Source organism: Anabas testudineus, chromosome 18 (genome assembly GCF_900324465.2).
Source record: "Anabas testudineus chromosome 18, fAnaTes1.2, whole genome shotgun sequence".
Lineage (NCBI taxonomy): Eukaryota > Metazoa > Chordata > Actinopteri > Anabantiformes > Anabantidae > Anabas > Anabas testudineus.
The window spans coordinates 25,376,699-25,396,429 of NC_046627.1; the positions used below are offsets into that span (position 1 = coordinate 25,376,699).

General features: G+C 39.8%; 1 protein-coding gene and 1 non-coding gene across 2 annotated transcripts; both read right to left on the bottom strand.

Moving 5' to 3' along the window:
• Positions 1-146: 146 nt before the first annotated feature.
• naa40 (N-alpha-acetyltransferase 40, NatD catalytic subunit) lies at positions 147-11,398 on the bottom strand. Its single transcript, XM_026353238.1, has 8 exons — positions 11,062-11,398; positions 7,688-7,783; positions 5,750-5,802; positions 5,458-5,553; positions 4,942-5,100; positions 4,760-4,843; positions 4,532-4,609; positions 147-3,563 (listed from the first exon to the last, which is right to left on the bottom strand). Exons 1-8 carry the CDS (start codon positions 11,065-11,067, stop codon positions 3,416-3,418), a joined length of 720 nt encoding a protein of 239 aa, XP_026209023.1. The 5' UTR covers positions 11,068-11,398; the 3' UTR covers positions 147-3,415.
• An 834-nt stretch (positions 11,399-12,232) lies between these two features.
• trnal-aag lies at positions 12,233-12,314 on the bottom strand. Its single transcript has one exon. It is a non-coding gene; the product is annotated as a tRNA-Leu (tRNA).
• Between the last annotated feature and the right edge of the window lie 7,417 nt (positions 12,315-19,731).

Below are 19,731 nucleotides of genomic sequence, written 5' to 3' on the forward strand. Positions count from 1 at the left end.
AATACTGAAAAACATACGTTATAAAAAAATGATATATATAGATATATTATATAATATATTTTTTGGACATGCATATTTAGATTTTTACATTCTATACTTGGATAAGGAAACATTAAAGATCATAGAAGACAAAAAACAAAAGGGTATATCTTGAAAAGTCAACAACTTTCCTTTATTCGTAACATACAAATAAAACACTGACAAGGCAGAATGACTTAGTTTTCCCTTTCACTGTCGTTAATGAACAGGACTGTAACACTCACTCTCAAACATGATTTCTTTTTTTTATACATGTTTTAAAAAGTGTTTTTTCCTGTAAAAGGCAAAGAAATGAAGATGGATTCACAACAGCATATATATATATATATATATATATTTACACACATAGATCAAGAGAAGGATCTGTGATTTTGCAAGTGTGTAACCATTTTTAAAGTAAAGTTAATCACCAACTTTAAAATAAACTGGGTACATTTAGACTCGTTTACCAACTTAAGATATTTCCCAACAGCATTTTTTTAACTTCCAGTGAGCCTTTTTTTAATTTTTTTTTTTTAAAGATAGCCCATTTGTCTGGATTAAATGCAACTACTCAGCACTGATCTGGGGTCAGTTTAAACTGTGTCATATTCCAGGGCATAGTGCATCAGGAGCCTTTTCCTTTTATTGCATATCATAAAAACTAGAAATCTTGAAAAGTAGTGTACAACTTTCCCAGTTGTGCTAAACTAATTTTTCAGATAAAATCTTCACACCAGAGTTTCTATGACACTCAAAAACCTGACTCCAGATCAGAGATCGAGTCAATCCAATCCAGCCAACACCTAACTGACAACATGGCTGTTAAGGGAAATAGATGAGGTTTGATTACATTTGATTAACCTGAGAGATACTGTCAGTTGGTTGATATACTACCATTATGTACAACATCCTCTTAATTGAAACCTATGCAGTACAAAAACAGAATTACTGTATTCATCAGAAGTCATTCGAAAAGTAAAACAAGCAGTATGTACTTCAATTGTATTTGTTATTCATAATCAGAGTTCAAACAAGCATGGAGCACCGATATTATGTCTCCAGTTGCTCATCTTTTTTGTATTTGTCTGTGTGTCCAGTCCGGAAACATCCAGAAACTTTCACCCCAGTAACTGGGCTTCCTAACATCCTTGTTCTGGTGTAACGCTAATCTTTTTCAGTATGTTGGTGGTTCTAAGTAAGAGTTTCATCTACTTCACATTTCAGTCTCCTCTTTTTCTTTTATCTATTTGTTTTTTTTTTTAAATCAGGCACTACCCTGTGTGATATGACCTTTTCTTAAACATCTCAAAGCGTACCAAGTTATGGGCCTCTCAGCCACGTGACACAGAGGAATACTTGCAGCTCCAGTAGTGTAAAGAACTCACACACTCCAGCCCACATAAAATCTGTACAAGCTGAACAGAGCACTGGAATTAAAGGGTTGTATGGGGGTTTCTAGATAGGACCTGTAACCCAGCAAAGTAGCACTCGAAACTGCCTAAAAATACCCTGAAACTTTGTAAACAGATATGGAACAAGGTCAGAGTGGTTACAGCAGCCTGTCTAGTTTGATGAGTAATGTATCTAAAATCCTCCCTGGAACTTCTATAAGCATCTTGGCAGTAAGATTATTCTGAGGCAGGAGATGTACTATCCAACTTCACCCACACCTTACAGTACTGGCTTTGTGCTGAGATTTTCACAGAACCTCTACTGTTCATATAGTCCTAACATGCACTGATGTTAATGGGAGATTTAAGTGACATTTTAATGTAATGCTGTTAGACCCACATGGTCAGGTATGCGTTCAAACAGTGCAGATTAAGTTAAGAAGCAGCATCGCTGTTGTGTAATCCCAATTTTAACTATGAGCTCTGTTAAGCATTTTCCATTTTGTCATGCAAGCTAACGACACTGGGCTGGGAAAACTAGTTACGACTGAAGAACAACAACAACGATAAAAACAAATTCAGTGCTTCGCAGTTACTTCTGTCATCTATCCAACCATCCGTCTATGCTCCCTTCTCCGAGTTAATAGCACTCATCAGCTTTGAACGGCCATACAATCAAGTGGTGACTTCAACCAATCTTCACCAATGTTAAATCAACAGGATTTTTCTCATGCTAGCAAAAAAAGAAGGAAATGGAATGAAGGATGGTTAAGTAGTTTTTAAATACACTTAAAAGTAGCATCAACATCAACCTATTTATCATCAGTACCTCTTGGAAAAAAAGTGAATAAAGAGGCAAGCAGGAGTAATGAAATGAGCCATTTAAATGTGCCAATTAGGAAATATGAGTGTCAGGGAATTAAAGCAAATTAAACACCCGAATGAGCAAGGAAATGGAGTTGAGATTTTCTTTACTCATTTCACTGGGAGAAAAGAGAAAGTAAAAAAAAAAAAAAAAGAAAAAAAAAAGGCAATGTTGGGCATCTTGTCTTATAGGTTATAAAAGCATAAAAGCAGTGGAAGCGTCTATACATTTAGGCATCACCTGAATAGAGCTGATGGATAGTGCTAATAGTGTACCATAATCATGTAACTGTAGCATAATGAGCAGATGTGGTTCAAAATGCTGCAGTTGGTGTTTAGCTGTGGTGTTGTTGTCACAAAAGAACTTAGAATTCATATGTGTTATAACAGATAATATTACAGTGAAGCAGAGCTTCTCAGACTGGTTTCAAGGAGACCCAACTTGTGTAGTTTAAGGCTAATCCTGGGACCCTAGTTCTGAAACAGGCTTGTAGCCTCAGTGTGACGTACCACAAAGGTACGCATTACAGAACCTAACCCACTCTAAAAATCGTATGTGCTTTGTATTCATGGTCTATGGCTCTACTCATCAGTGAGCTTTGTCAAATATCTTAAACTAGAGGTAACAAGTTTTTAATAATACAGTCTAGCCCACATCACACATCTTAGGCCCCAGACCAGATTTCAAGAAGCACTGCAGAGTGATTTGACACAGTACAGCACATCAGGAGATGAAACCATGATGGGATGAGGTTGATTGCGGTGGTAGAGAATGTCGGCAATGCCTTAGCTTCTTCTTGACTGGGAACTACTAATAATCATTAACCGGGATAAGAGAATGGCTTGGACACTGAACCAAGAAGTAGGAAAAGAAAAAATTAGAGCTATGTGTGAAAGCTCACACTGCATACAGCGTCTGTAGCAGGAATACACACATATACTAAGAAAAAGAAAAAAAAAAAAAGAGAGAAAGCAAAAAACAAAAGTAAAAAAGTAATAAACTATCGTGACATCACTATCTGTAGCCAGGTATTCCACTGCTGGTTCATTTTTAACGATTCGCTACGGCCACTCAAACTCAGAACGCTCGCAGAATAGCAGACAGACAGAAGCTTTCACACACAGCCGAGAAAGTTAAATCAGTGGCAGCAGCCCCCGCAGTGCCCGCCTCCATGTGTGTGTCCAGCCGAGGCCTCGCCGTGTTTGGTCCGGCGGCTGAGGATCTCGTAAGAGCAGTCGTCGCCACAGCAACCAGACATGCTAGGCGAAGTCTCATCAATCTCAAACCTAGAAGCACAGAGAGAGGGAGGTTACTTAACGAGAATGAAAGAGAGTACTTTGCACTTGAAAGGGTGAGAGCGTATCGATAAAGCATTCTACACTAGTGCAGCAGCTAAAGAAATACTGCAATGTTAATAAACTATTATTATTAATGATTCAGATTTTACAAACAAAACACCCTAGTATCAATGGTGAATGTTATCCATTGGTTCGGGCTTCACAAATCAAACTTTAACATACAAACTTGTTGTCAAGATCAAACTTTGACATTAAAGACCCCGGTTTCACTTCTCTAAATAAGGCAGAGGTTCCTATGCTCCCGGCTAATTGTCGTCTTATAAACGGAAACACCTCACTCTAATTTCCCCTACAAATTGATAATCCTGGAGGTTCATGTATTTTTGCTACACACACACACAAGAAGATTGGAGAACTTCTACAGTAAATAAATTCATGTGATCTTGTTTAAACTGTTTTCTTTTCCATCTAGTTGTACAGGAAATGGAAGGGAAATTAAATTATTTAGGTCGTATTTATGTAGAAAGAAAATTCTAAGTGGTTTACAAACTTTTCAGAAAAAAATTATTTAAAAAAAAACAACAAAAAAACAAACAAACCATTTTTACAAATTTCAGGTACTAATAATGTCTTCTCAGCTCTATAAACCATCCATTGAAATGGAGATAAACATTGCTAATAACTTAATTTCCAGCCTCAGAAAATCAGCTTTTTTTAAGCTGCATGTAGTGTAATATGCCTGATATGTTAAGATAAGTACAGTAGGATTTTGAAAGACATCTAGTATCATTGTTTATACAATATTTAGTTTTATCACACCCTTTAATGACAGTTCGACAAGCAAGTCAATATCTGACTCAACAGGTGGCACAGAGCTCAGATATGAGTGGAATAACGGCAGGACACAGCCAAATAACCCACTCTAAACACACCCTTTGTAGAGCCAGTGTACTCACTGTAAAGCTTCTCTGAAGAACTGGTAAGCCCCATGGTTGTGTTTGAAAACTGTCAACATCACTTTCTTCATCTGTGTACTGAAAAGAAAAAAAAAAAACAAAAAACAATGGTACAGACATATTTGAACATTAACATTAGTTTCAAAACACAATTCATTCCTTATACTGTGAAAACACTACATTTTAAATTTTCCCAATAGTTACACATCCATGATCAGAGCTGCAGACCTGTTGGCAATGAGCTGTAGTATCTGGATGAGGAACTTGCCGAGCCCTTTCCTCCGCACTCTGCTCTCTAACTGCACCTCATAGCTGAAGCGTCAAGACAACAAGTTTAAATAAAAAAGAAGTAAAAACAGAAACCATCTATGAACTTTCCTTGTAAAATCGACAAGCTCGGGCATCCCTACCAATATAAAACCTCCTCCCCACACTCCACGTCGAACCGGAAGTGAGAGAAGGCCACAGGGGCTGAGTCGCCGTCGCGGGCCAGCAGGTACCACGCCCTCTCGTCGTTCATCTCATCCCGCTTTTCCCTCTCTTTCCACCCCCACTCACTCTGCTCGTACCTGCAGCAGAGAGAAAACGGGTCAACTTAAACATAGCCCGACATGCTCATTTTAACCCTCTCTCATTTCTCCCCATTACCTGGCTGCTACTTGTATTCAGAAGGAGTCTCTGTTGCTGTCTTCATATTGAGTCTCTGTGAGATTGAATGCTACATAAACTCTGAGATAAAAGGCTTTTGTCACCTTGCATCTCACACCTGCTCTCCTTTCCACATTGTCCTTAGTGTGTACAGTCATTCATAAAGTTTAATCTGTCACTGCTGGACATCACAAACAGAGTTTCTGGCTCACAGCGGTGCTGAACTACACCCTCTACAAGACCAACAAGACCAGCACAGAACAGAACAGACTTCTTACAGTGACTGCATGTTGGCTCTGGTGAGTTCGAAGGCCCACTCCACAGACAGCGGGTTGAGGGAGGTCACTCTCTTACACTCTATCTGGAGGTTCAGCCTGGACAGGAGGACAAGTTAATATCAACAATGTGTGTTTTTATGAGGTTGTGTCTGCACTGTATCACAAAGTGGCAGAAACAGAGGGAGAAATGGCACTGGCAGACACACTCTTTCCTCCATTTAGCACATGAAACAAGTATCTATTTCATAAAACAGTGAAAAAGTCCTTTGTAGGCATACAAAGCAAGGCGTACCCATTTCTGTCATATTTCTTGAAGGCTGGGAAGGCAGCCAGTGGATCCTCCAGCTGTGAAAAGAAGGAGCAAAATTAGCCTTCAAAACAAAGCTATGTCCATTCTGGGCCATAACAAATGGATTTGAAATATTCACAGTTTGACATTTAGATGTCAATTAATAAAAATGATTACACAATCTTCTATACTTTAACCTTACTGTATTGTCACTAATACTAAATCAAATCATCAAAGATACAGTAAACAGGAGTATAGCTCTACTCCATGAGTCCCTCAATCTCTGGACCCAAAATACTCCAAATGGGACTCATGCAGTCAGGAAAATAACAGGGTTATTAGTGTAATAGTCATTAAAGGTCATTATAAGCATCCACAGAGGCTGCTTTACCCTAGCCCTAAGCGTGTACATATCAGATTAAGAATATACCCCTTTTTTTGGACAGGTTATGAGACACTGAGCACCTAGTACCTCATCTGTTTTTCCTAATATTTTGCACCTTATCCTAGCTTCAAATGTTCAACTGTTAGTTTTTTTGGCATCTGCAAAAGTTTTAAATGAATTTCAATGAATAAAAAAAAATAAAATAAAAACTAAAAAATTATAAATCCAAACAGTGTCACAGTCCAATTCTAGTGCACATGGAAACTGACAGGGTTGTTAAAAGCAGCTGCAGAAATGAATAATATCACATCTTGCGTCTTCTAAAGAGACTGTTGGGCCAGTCTACAACTTACCATCATTTTTAATTATTTGTTTACTTCCATGCTCTTGATACCTTTAGGGAAATCAAAAAAGGAGGGGCAGGCCCGTGGGGGACTACAATGAGAAAAACACTAAACTCTGTTGAGGTCACAGAACTAATTTTATAGTGTATTATTAGTCATTTATAGAACAGCCTTCATTTTTACTCAAATTTAAGAGTTTGTAAGTGTTTTTGGATGTGCGACATTTAAATAACGTAAAAATGTACAGAACCAGACTGCTTACAAGAGCCACTTCAAACAGATGCTCTTGCATAGTGCTCAGTAGACCTGTAGAGAAATCATCCATGCCCCTTTGCCTTTTCAAGGCCAAGGAGAACTTTCTATTTTTAAAGCAGTGAATGTCCCATTTGTTGATTTGAAACAATAGTCAAGTCAGTATTCATTACTGTTGGAAACAGCACAAACAAAAATAAATGTTACTTTGGGGGAATTTCTTGCATTCCTTCCCTGCTGGCAACAGTGAAGAGGGAAGGGGGGGGGGGAGAACAGCATGAAACACAAAGTGCCCCATTTTGGGACAAAGTGACACAGAAAAGTAACAAGCCCAGACGGGCCTGTTCAGAGCTTGTTGAGGAAGCAGCTACAGCTCAGATCGTGGCCTTTGTTCTTCTCCAGTCTTCAGGAGGGTTTACTAATGCTCCAGCCCATCTCTGAGCTGCAGGAGGTGTCTGCTCTGTGCTCTGCTTGATGGGTAGGGATTAATAATGCTAATTAATTATGCATAAAGACACATATGGCAGTCTGTTTGGCTTTTCCTGTCATGTGCATATCAATTACAAGTGCAAATGGGGCATCCCCAGGTTCTGGTTTCATTTGTAACTGTTAAGATAACAATCACAGCTCACAGTGGAGGCTTCAAGTGCAATACGCAATATGAATCCACCGGAAAGCCTCAAACGGCAAGTAAAAAAGGGCCAAGTAGTGATTCCTTCATGTGAAGCACTTACAAACACAAAGAGTGCATTTTTTTTAACATCAATGCAAAGCCATTATCAACTGCCAGAACCACACAACCAGAATATTTCTCATTTTATAGCAGTCAGCGAGCAGCCTCACGCCTCAATCTGCTTCTTCAATTTGATAGTGTGTGTGTGTTTGTGTACCGAAATTGTAATCCCAACCCCCAACCTTCCATAAAACATCCTCCAATCTGATGACAGCTGCCTCTCCTACCTTATTGGCTGCGTCCACCTTGGCGCAGACAGCGTCCATAGCTGCCCTCTCCTCCAGACGCCGGGCTTTCTTCTCCTTTGCTCTGTTGGACTTCCTCTGAACACGGAACATAAGGCAGTAGCAGACAAGGAGAAGAGAAAAGCAGACACGGATGAAGAAGGAAACAGGAGAATTGAAAATAGACAGGACGAATGATGACAGCACGTAAAAGGAACAATAGAGGAAAACAAAGGACAGGGGGAGAAGAAACAACATATCAGAGTTAGATCGTTTTTCCACATTACTCCTTATTCCAACAATCTCTCATTAGGCACATCTTACTGACAGACCATGAATTATGTGCAGCAATTTTAAAACGTGTGTGTAGACTTACGTACACTCTACATACAATAAAATCTGATCTGTACATAATCCTCCAAACCAGACAAACAACTGTGATACCCAATTCATTTCATTGGGATTCTCTCTTTTCCCCCTGCTACTTAATCAATCCCCCTCTCTATTCCACATGGTCAGTCATACATTCAAACTGATACCTCCTGACTGGATATCAAATGTAGGGCTGTAAGCATCATTTATTATTCACCGGCTCAGATTCAGCATGATACGGTTCTTCATTGTGCCTTTATTTTAACTGATAAAACGCTGTAGTACTGCAGTGAAAAGGAATTCCAGTATTGTGGGTACAAAAAAACAAGAAGACTTAAAAACCCAGTGACAAAGATCAACTAGTCCAAACCAAGGTTTAGAGGTGGTAAGTAACTCAGTACATTTACTCAAGTTATGTACTTGAGTACATTTTGACATATTTGTACTTATAATTTTCATTTTTTGTTCCTTATACTCGAGAACAGCTCCACATTTACAAGCTGCTGTTTTTGTTCCACGCCCAGTTGCTATAGTAACACAGATCTTCAAACATATTTTTTTAATTACTATTTATTTGCCCTAATTTTCATTGGTTTGTTGAATAACTACAATGACTTTTCAGTCACAACATGAACAACATCAAATTCAATATTGTTTAAAATATATTGTTGTTTTAGAGTACTTTTTTACTTAAGTACATTTTAGAGTATCTAACTAACTTACTAATTAACTAACTAACTAGCGGATGTGAATGGGTACCTTAACTTGTAGTGGAGTACTTTGTTAGACAAGTACTTGCACTTTTAATTGAGTGTCAACGTTGTATACCCCATGCGGATCAATAAAGCATGTCATTTTTATTACTTCTACCACCTCAGCCCTTGTTAGAAGATAGGGTACAACTGAGAACTTACAAAAATGTCAAGGGCCAAAAGTAATAGCCATTCGCCAGCTGCTGAAAATGTGATTAAAGAAGATGCTGGAACATCAGCCTTATGCATATTTATATAACAGTTCCTGTTAGAGCCATGACCTCAGGCTAAATTTAAGGAAGCACACGAAATTAGCTGCACCTGGATTTAGCACTTTTTGCAGACCCTTGTATATGGTTGACAAGCAGTGTTGTGTGTTTCTGTGTTATATTCAGGCAAACTTCAGAATAACCAGAACCATCAAAACAAGATGAAGATCAGTCATGAAGAACAAATGGTTTTCGTTACACAACACGACAATGTATTACTATTCTAAACATGATCGTCCTGCTGTCTATGAAAACAATAGGCTTAAAAAGAGCACTCGTGTTCAGATCTGTAAATGTTATCACCACCATTTGTCTCTGCTGTGTGAAACTGTGGACTGTTTATATCGCTGATGTTGCATAATTGCTCTCAGTGTGGGATTAGAGTATTGGAAAAATTCAGAGACTTTAATTTATCCCGCTCCCGGCTTGATGTCCAATGCTGGTATCAGCAGTGCTGCAGCCATAATTCACAGAAATTACTGTAACTGCATCTGTGCCTTGCAACACAGAGAGAACGCACCCTTCAACATCTGCTCCGAGTGTGTTTGACAAAGACTGGGCGCCATCACAAACAAACTATTAGCTGCCACTAACTGACACCTGTAATTCATTGAGACGTTTAACAGCCGCTCACTCACAATGGGAGCGGCCTTTCACACATAAATTTAGGGGTTTTAGATGAGGAAACAACCTCATGACAAAAAAAACAGTGTGTCTGCAAATCCCACCACAGGACACGATGCATCAGGAGCTGTGTGGCTCGCTGCATCTACTTGATTACGTACTTGTGAAACAAACAGGTTACTTGTTTCTAGTTAGTCAATTAATAAGTGGACTGAGAGGCAGTTCTCAGAACAACTGATTAATCATTACTGGAAAACAATCATCAGTAGCATACATCTACTGCTAGTGTATATACATCTACTGCTAGTGTATATACATCTACTGCTAGTGTATATACATCTACTGCTAGTGTATATACATCTACTGCTAGTGTATATACATCTACTGCTAGTGTATATACATCTACTGCTAGTGTATATACATCTACTGCTAGTGTATATACACATCTACTGCTAGTGTATATACACATCTATATCCAAGTTAGGAAAGCCCATCTACTTGCATCATCACGTTTTCAGAGACATATTTACAGTGTAGTATAATGCACCGATTCTACACAAACATGTAGAAAATAGTTCAATTACTTCATCAGATCCAGACCTGAACAGAGGAGGTAACTATTATGAGAAGGAATGCAGTAAATTGCCAACATTAGCTCAGAGCATTAACTCTGTACCAAGCACAGAGAGGCTGCAGGCTGAGCAGACACTGTGGAAACACGTGGACTGGTTTATCTGGAGTCACAGTGGAGGATGAAGTCAAGTCTGCCTACAGAGGCTAGCTAAAGTTACAGAGACCGACTCGTTTCTAGAGGGAGTGCGGGTCTGGCTGAATCACATCCAGCAATCCTGGCTAATGCATCCCAGTGTGGCTCGTTGGTAAAGAAAAGCACACACACATTCACACACGCACGCACACACACGCACACACACGCACACACACACACACAAGTGATTAGCATTAATAGCTAGCAAAGCACTCGTCATTAACATGGCATTCCTGAGCGGCTAACGCACAGGAGAAGTTAGCTAACTGTGCACGGCGGTAAAAAAACAGCGCAGTATTAACGCTGAATACACCCTATAAGGTTAGATGTAAACCAAGGCAAACATTACAACGCTACCGCGGCTATCTGGAGGGAGCTAATCGGCTAACGCAGCCCGACAAGCCCCGCTGCCAAACAACACCTTTAGCTACACGCATCCACCATGGTCTCTCTCTCTCTCTCTCTCTCTCTATCCCTCCTTCCTTCTTTCTTTCTTTCCCTCCTCTCACCATCACGCATCCACCAGCTCAAACATCCACCTTTCATTGCAACACCTCGTGAATCGAGGCATTAACACAACAAGAGAAAACTCACCCCCATTTTGCAGCTGTGTCTTATCGATCCCCCCGGAGAAACACACCTCTATTGTTCCTGTGATCACTATCGTGACTACAGACAAGGGGCCAGATTAATATGACAATGATAGATAGTTGCTAACGAGGCTAGCTGGCTAAATCACCGGCCGATAGCTGCGAGCGAAGCGGCGTGTAGACGCAGTTTGGATTAAAACGTCAATGAAAACGTAGCTCTTTTATTCCTCTTTGAGTCGGATTGGCGCCAAGAGTGCGGCTGAATTTATTACAGCTCCTTCTTCCTTGCCATTTTCTCTCCTCTGCTCTCCGTCGCGTCCAACTGTGCTGCATTCACTGCTCCTCATGAGCTCGGACGTTTGAGACTCACTTCCGAGTGGCCTTTCTAACAATGTAAAGGGAAGTTTCACAATTATTATTTTTTTTTACTTATTTATTTATTTTTGACTCTGTCATCATTCAGTGTCCACACAAGTCGTTACGAGATCCCTCCAAATGATACGAATCTCTGGGGATAAAACCACAGTTCACAGCCCTCCCTCTGTGCAAAATATATGTCTTTAAAGCTTTGATTGCGAACAATTTAATATTTCCACTTTGAATTAAGATTGAACGAACTGCATTATCAGAATATGTTGTATAGATGTAGTCTTTTTAACTAATTGTGTTACTATTTTTTACAGAATGGTCATTTATAGGTCAGTATTAACAGGAGGTGTAGTTACAATTGGTAAAACCTCTTTTAGTGTTTTTTAAATCATTTTAAGACACACAGTATAAATCAACACTCCCACTGTCAGTAAAATGTGGTAGCCTAAAGAGAAATGTGGTCAATACATGTACCCTAGAAAAAAAGTGTAACCACAGTGATTACAGCACTACTTAGATTCTACAGTAATCATAAAACTGGACATTCATGTGATTGTAAAATTAAGTTAAATCTGATAACTAAATTATATTTTGTATTGTTAGACAACTCACACACCTAAAAACAAATCATAAAATGAAAATGTACCAAATGTTATCAGTATCCTAATTGTGGACATAATAACTATTAAAGTTGGAAACCATAATAATCCTGCGACATCATTAATATAATTAATATTCTGAATACACAGTAAATTGAGTATTTCCATTAAAAGGTTTCCTTTTGTTTCGAGTTGAAGAAAAACATCTGGCAGCGGTGGGATTCGAACCCACGCCCCCGAAGAGACTGGAGCCTTAATCCAGCGCCTTAGACCGCTCGGCCACGCTACCACGTGGAGAGCCATGGTGTGTTTTGAGTATGTGTTCGTGATTATTCCGACAGCACGTGAAAGCGGCGCCACTTTAGCGCGAATACCGTTTCCTTGTTTGGAAAGTGACGACAGACGCTCGAGCGTCGTACGTGGTCCGGAAACACGCTGCACTAGGAGCTCTGGTGTCTGCACTGGCTATGACAGACTATAATTTAAGCTGCTGAACCCATCATCCTAACCAGCAGTGTCTTTTAGGCGACATAATTACTTTCATTTGGTTCCAACAACCTCAGTTACATTGTATGTGGGCCCATCTAGGCCTAGGTTTTGTGGTGATTATAGGCCCTTATGTCTGCAGGTTTATGTTGTTACAGCTTCCATGTTGAAGTAGTCCTGTTGTTCACTGTGCAAGGACCAGCTGCAGGAACTGTCTCTAGAAAACCTGTTGCTGTTTAGCAAAGAGAGACTCACATACAGCAAATTAAAAATATTTCATATTTTATCGTAGATTTTCCCTTTAACACAATATTGTGTATATTTTGAAGTTAAGTGGTCCAAACCATCAGTGTGAGAAGTTCTTAACCTATTTTAATGATAAAATAGAATCAATCAGAGCTTCTGTCATCCCCAACTCCTCACCAGTCATAGTTTCACACCCTTTTAGAGAATGCACTTTAAGCCAGTTTCCTCCCATGACCTTATTTGAGCTACTACAAACTGTCTCTAAAATGAAACCATCTTCCAGCCCAGTTGATGTCATCCCAACTAAGTTCTTAATCTCGATCATTGATTCGCTTGCTCCCTCTCTCCTGATTATTTTCAATACTTACAAAAAGTACGTGTCTAAACACTTATTTCTAGCTGCAGACAATTATAACATTTTTGACGAATTGCAATCTGGTTTTCGCAAACACCACAGCACAGAGACCGCCCTACTGAAGGTAAATAATGACATTCTGTTAGCTTCTGACGCTGGTATGTGCTCTATTCTTGTCCTCCTTGATCTTAAGGCTGCTTTTGATACAGTAGACCACCAAATTTTGTTAGACCAGCAAAAGCACTAAAGCATAAATGAGATAAAAAACTGGATGGCTCAAAATTTCCTGCAGCTGAATTCTGACAAAACAGAAATAGTTGTTATCAGTCCACATCGTATAGCCAAACATATTCTGCCCTGCACAGATTCTCTCTTAGCTAATTCTAAGCCCACTGCAAAAAGTCTTGGTGTTTGGTTTGATAGTAAACTTAACTTCGAGCATCATGTCACAAAGCTTGTTCAGGCATGTTTTTATCATCTTAGAAATATTTCCAAAATACGTTCAATTCTTTCATTTCATGACACTGAAGTAATCTTACATGCATTTATTTCCTCACGCCTTGACTATTGCAACAGTCTGTTCACCTGTCTCAGCCAGAAATCTATTAATCGGCTCCAGATTGTTCAGAATTCAGCTGCAAGACTCTTAACTAGAAAAAGAAAATACGATCACATCACTCCTGTATTAGCTTCCTTACACTAGCTGCCAGTATGTTTTAGGATCATTTCATGGTTTCAGTAAAATATACAAATCTTATGTGAAGCAGCTCAATATTCCCAGATGTGTAGTTTATACTCAAATATAACAATTTCTGGTGAGTGAATAACGCAATTAAAAATCCCAGAGTTAAATTGGCTTCTGCAATTCCCAACTGGAGAAGCAGTGAATAGTAGTAGTAGTAGAAGTAGTAGTAGTCATACTAGCAAGTTACCACTTGGTGGCAATGTGAAGTGACAAATCACTCAGTTCTGAGAGAGGCCCAGTTTAGCAAACCTACAATTAAGCACCAGACAGGACACATAATGAGAAGCTATAGAAAATATAGGCTTTTATTTGGACTTTTAGTTCCTCTGCTTCCATTTTAGGCTACATTTTACCCTTCTTTGTTCTAACAAATGTAGTCAAATAAAAAGAATCAAAGCATGTATCGCTGATGTCGTAATAGTACACTTTTACCTCTACAAGAATATATGACATAATAAACAAATGTCATAATATTTCTGTGGATTAAAAATTATGTCATACAACCTTCCTAATTTGCACGCAGTCCTGCAGAAGAGCTGCAGCTAACAGCATAATGCATAATTATGCTGGTACATAATTAAGTACTCATGTAGTCTATACTTTACAAAATGCCATCACAATTGTGTTCAAATTGCTTGTTCTGACTAACATGCCATAATCCAAACAAACATATTTATTATTATGAATCAAAGAAAAGTTCTCCCATGTGAGAAGCTGGGAGTATCAGTATTTGCTAGCTGGGTTATTTTTTGTGTATAACCCATATTCACCCATGGAAATGAACATTTTGGACTAATGATGTTTTGATCATGTAGAAGACGATTTGTGGGGTTTGTAATTTGCTAAAACAGAAGTTTAGACCTCTCTGGCAAATGTTTATCCCAAACAGAGATAATACCACCACACAGTCCAGAACAAGAATTCAGATAAAGTTCTGAATTTTTTTTTATTGTTTGTTTTGTTTTGTTTATTACATTTACATACATGAAACAATATAAAACATATCACCCAAATTGTTGCCCAGGTATGTTCCAACAGTAAAAGATCATTCTTGGTTTTAAAAGTGGGTTTTACCTGTGAAGACTGCACTATTCAACTAGACCAGAGAGGCATCTGTGGGAGAAGAGCAAGGCTAAGTGAATCTGAGAAAGAACGGGGAATTAACCAGAGGCACAAACACTGGGTATAGCCATTACAAGTCCTGTAAAAGAAAGAAACCTCTGGTGTACAGAGCAACATACACAGGACTCGCTGTAAAGCAAATCAACATCAGCTGTTGACAAAGTCACTGTGGGAGCTGAAAGAACACACAAGAAACAGTCGCTAACCAGTCAGCTGCAATTTCCACAGAGCGGGGATGAGGTTATCACATTCCCCCATTCAAAGACTTTATGACCAGAAATACAGAGGCCATACGACAAAATGCAACTCTCTCCTCAGTAGTAGAAATCAGAATGCCAGGTGGAAATAAAAAAATAAACATTTTGAATCTTTTGATACTAAGCCCTAATGATGCAAATACAAATGAACTGACTTGTCGTTCCACTATTTTTAGAACAAATACAATATATTCTTATCTGTACATAGTCTGTACATAATCTCCTTATTAACATGATAGCACTGTGTTATGTGCATGTATGTTACTGTTAATCAGTTTGCGGCAAAAGGAAAGGTTAAGCTTTCCAATCTCTTCTATAGATTGAGTTTTACTGTAATAACAGGAGAAGGGAAACAAAAAGGAAATGTAACAGTCTTTAATTTTGTGGGTATTAAATAGATTTTTACACATTAAGCAGGAGGGTCAGCAGGACTCACACCATGGTTGAATATTGTTCTATAGATCATTTGATATGACAGAGAGTTGGTGGGATATGAGATAGCGACCTTCACAGGCCTATCCACTTTTCATAATTCAAATAAATGTCTTGTATAATGGGTCTCTCTCTCTCTCACACACACACACACACACACACACACGCACACACAGAGCAGCCCTCCCCAGCACGCAGATGGCCCAGTCTCTAAACCCCGCCTACAGTCTTTTGTCTTGCAGGAATCTGTCTCTCAGCTGTTGGTAGAAAAACTATTTATTTCATGTGTCAGAAGGGGGCGTGATGAGGCCCAAAGAGTTGCTCCAGAGGCCTGATGATCTCTGCATCTCTGTCCTTGCACACAGCCAAGACTGACAAACCACAACCATTACAACCAACTCTTAGTTTTTTTTTTATCAACATTTTGATTATCTGTCTCTATAGATATGTAAGACTTTCTGTACATGCTCTCCAGAGAGAGTTTGTTCCTAAGATGAGATAATGAAATTCAAGCTGGTTCCCTCCCACCTCCACCCACACATATACTGGTATACACACACATGCACACACACACACAGACACATGCATTCATAGATATACACATCTCCCTTGCTTGAGCTCAGCTATGCAGACCAAAAAAAAAAAAAAAAAGAAAAAAATAATTGGGACGAAAGAGGATTAGGAGAACAGAGAAGAAGGATGAAGAAGGATGGGATGGGAGTAGATGAATGAGAAAAGTAAGGCAGAGGGAGGCTGGGAGAGGGAATCAACAGATGCAGTGTGGAAAGAACCAGAGAATGGTGGATGAGGATGAGGCCTGTCTCAACACAGCAAGTCCTGCAGTGCAGAATCATACCACATAGACCGGGCGTGCACGCTGCTTATACAGTGATGTCATAGTGTGCAGTATATGTGCACTTGGCCTACATTTGTTTCTGTCTCCTGTGGCTGTACATCTACGGTATATCTGTGCAATAATTGGAAATCATTTATGGTTGCATATATTAAAGCTGTGGATTTTACATGATGAGCCTCACAGCGTCGTCTGCATCAACACAGAAAAAAATTTAATAAATGAAATATTCTGAAATTAAATGCAAAGTTTTGGGCCCATTTTGTAGTTTTAATGCTTTTTCTCAGACTTTCCATCCACAGCACAATTCATGGAGAAAATGCCTATTGATGATAATGGGCACTGAAGCACAGAATATCTATATCTATATCTAATAGCTGCAGTGAGACAAACATACTGATAATGTGGACGCTGTTGTGCACTGCCAGCAGTGAGACCTACTGTGAGATTGTGATGATGCTCTGAGGCTGATCTGAACAGCTACCCGCCACATTGCCATGAAAAATATTACCACAACAAGGTAACCAAAACATGGATTTCCATGATGCTTGCACAGCATAGCCTATTCATGATCCCCAGAAGAGGAATCAGGATATTTTTGCCCCCAGAAAATTTGTCAATTTATTGTTTGTTCTTTAAAACACCTTTGTTTTGTGTTGGTCATGTTCAACACTACATCTTGCGTGGGCCTCCACAAGGCCTTCACATTTCTGCTGTATAATCCCTGTCTGCACTAATTGTATGCAGTATGCACTACATACTAATATCCTTAGTATTAATTTTTTTAATTATTACATAAAAAGTACATACTTAATCGTTTTATACATACAGGACGCTGTTGTGCATTGTCAATGCTGCTGCTGCTGTTTTATAGTGTTGCTCAGTTAAAGAGCGACTTCAATCTGCTGCCAATGGTCATAGTTTGTTGGTATTAACCTGCCTCAGTTTTTCATACATTTAACAAGCCCCCTGCCTCCAAGTCAAAAACCTCCTCCAAAGGGTTTAATTAGGAGGAGTTTGTCAGGTCCGATAATGTCATCTGGTTGACAGAGGTTGTAGTCTTGACTTGCATCCTCTGAACTCTGAACTGAAAATATCTTCTAGACAACATCATCTGAAGGGCGTTTTCAGTTAGAAGCAGAGAGACATTTTAACAGAGGGAAATTTAATACAATTCGTTTACTTACTCACCAAACTAAAACCATAAAGGAAGTCTAAATCACTGAAGTCACCAAATATTTCAATATAGTATTTTTTGTTTCTACAGTAGAGGCTGTTTTATAGTCATGTATGTTGTGTTTGTCCCTATGGGACACAATTCATAACACCAATTTATTTATTTGTTAGTATGCATTTTTATTATAGTGGATTTTGTTAATTTTCCAGTGTGAACAACACAGACTTAAACATCCCTACAAGGTTGTGTATTGGTGCCATATCATTTGTCTCCTAATCTTTTGTACAACCTGTGATATTTCAAACACATGGCTATCTAGCATGAAAAAAGCAAGCATCAACAGACACACCGATTAATTCAGTGACATTATCTTTTAAATTCTTACATAATTTCAGTTTATAAATACGCACTGATCCATTTAGATTCTTAATTCTTGTGTTAGACGTGTAATGAGTCATATGGTGTGTTTCATATGGTCAAACTTGTACAAACATAAGATAATGAGTTGGCAGTGGCAAAGGCAATCATTTTACTGTGTCTGAATTGAAGTGAGGAATGTGCACAAAGAGTTCTTTCTATCACATGTTATTCTAGACTAATGCATCTCCCCAGATAACAGAGAAAGTCTTTACTGATTTCAGACTTCACAGGAAGCAGCGATGGAGGGATAGGAGTCAGGGTAAGGTGCAAGGAAAGGAGGGTGAGTTATGTGGAGAGAAACTGTGAAGTGAAACAACGGAGGAGACAGACACATTTTTACCTTGGCAAAAGTGAGAAGAGCAGACAGACAGAGAGACAGGCAAGACGAAGGAATAAGACAGGTGAAGAGAGGGGAGGGGAGGGGTGACGGGGTGAGGAAAGAAGTGGAAACAAGAGAGAGCTAAAGGCAGAGTGGGAGGGACACTCACTTCTGAAAGATCGAAGAGAAACCGAGCGAGAAGAGGAGGTAAGGGTGAGGAGAGATAGACAGAGTGATGAATGGAGAGGAGGACAGAGGAGGAGGACAGAGAGAGGAAGAGGAAGGAGGAGGATGGAAGGGGAGAGCTTTGAGGTGAAGAGAGAGGGGGAGGAAGGGAGAGAAGTAGCAGTTGTTCATTAGAGAGGATGTGTTAGGGACTGGAGGACTGAGCGAGAGGAGAGACAGTGGAATGGTGAGTTTCATGGACACTGACTAATGAGAGGCGAGGACGGGAGGAGACAAGGGGAGAGGAGAGGAAGGGAGGAGGTGGCAGGGGGGAAAATGAGAGGGGAGGGAGAGGAAGAGGAGATGGAGAGGAAGAGGAGAGGTTGGGGGAGGCTTGGGGGGGCTGGAGGTGAGCGAAGCGAAACTGCTTCACTGTGTCACCATAGGGGTAGGATGGGGGGAGGGGAAGGGAAGAATTTGCACGTACGCACACACACTGTTGAGACTCAAAGCGACATGAGAGAGACAGGAAGGAGGAAGAGGAGGAGGATGAGGAGGGGTAAGAAAGGAGATGAAGAGGAGGAAGGAGGGGAGGGAGGCAAGAATGATACAGTAGAGAAGTCATCACTGAGGAGAGGTGGTGAGAGGGGCGTCGAAGAGCCGAGGAGGGAGGTGGAGAAATATTGAGGAGTGGAGGGAAGCTGAGGAGGCGTAGGAAATAGATGAGGAGAAATGAGGGAGTCAAGGGGGGAGAAAAAAAAAAGGAGGAGAAACAAACAAAAAGGGGAGGGGGGGGGGGCACAAACAGAGTGAAGAGGGGGAGGAAGAGGAGAATTAGGGCAGATATGCAGAATGTAGAAAGAAGGGGGAAGTGGGAGGAGGGATAGGGAGAAAGTGTTGAAAAAGGAGAAGGCAAAGAGAAGGAAATTAAAACGAGGGATAGGAAGCAAACAAATAAGAGAGGTGCAGTAAGGAGCAAGAGAGATCACAGTGGATACAGAGATAAGGTGCGAAAATGAGAGAACTGGGATGATGAAGAGGAGGTGGGGAACAGAGGTGGAAGTAGAAAAGAGAGGAAGCGGAGTACGTAACAGGCTGTTACATGTCAGCAGCAGGCACTTGTGAGGGT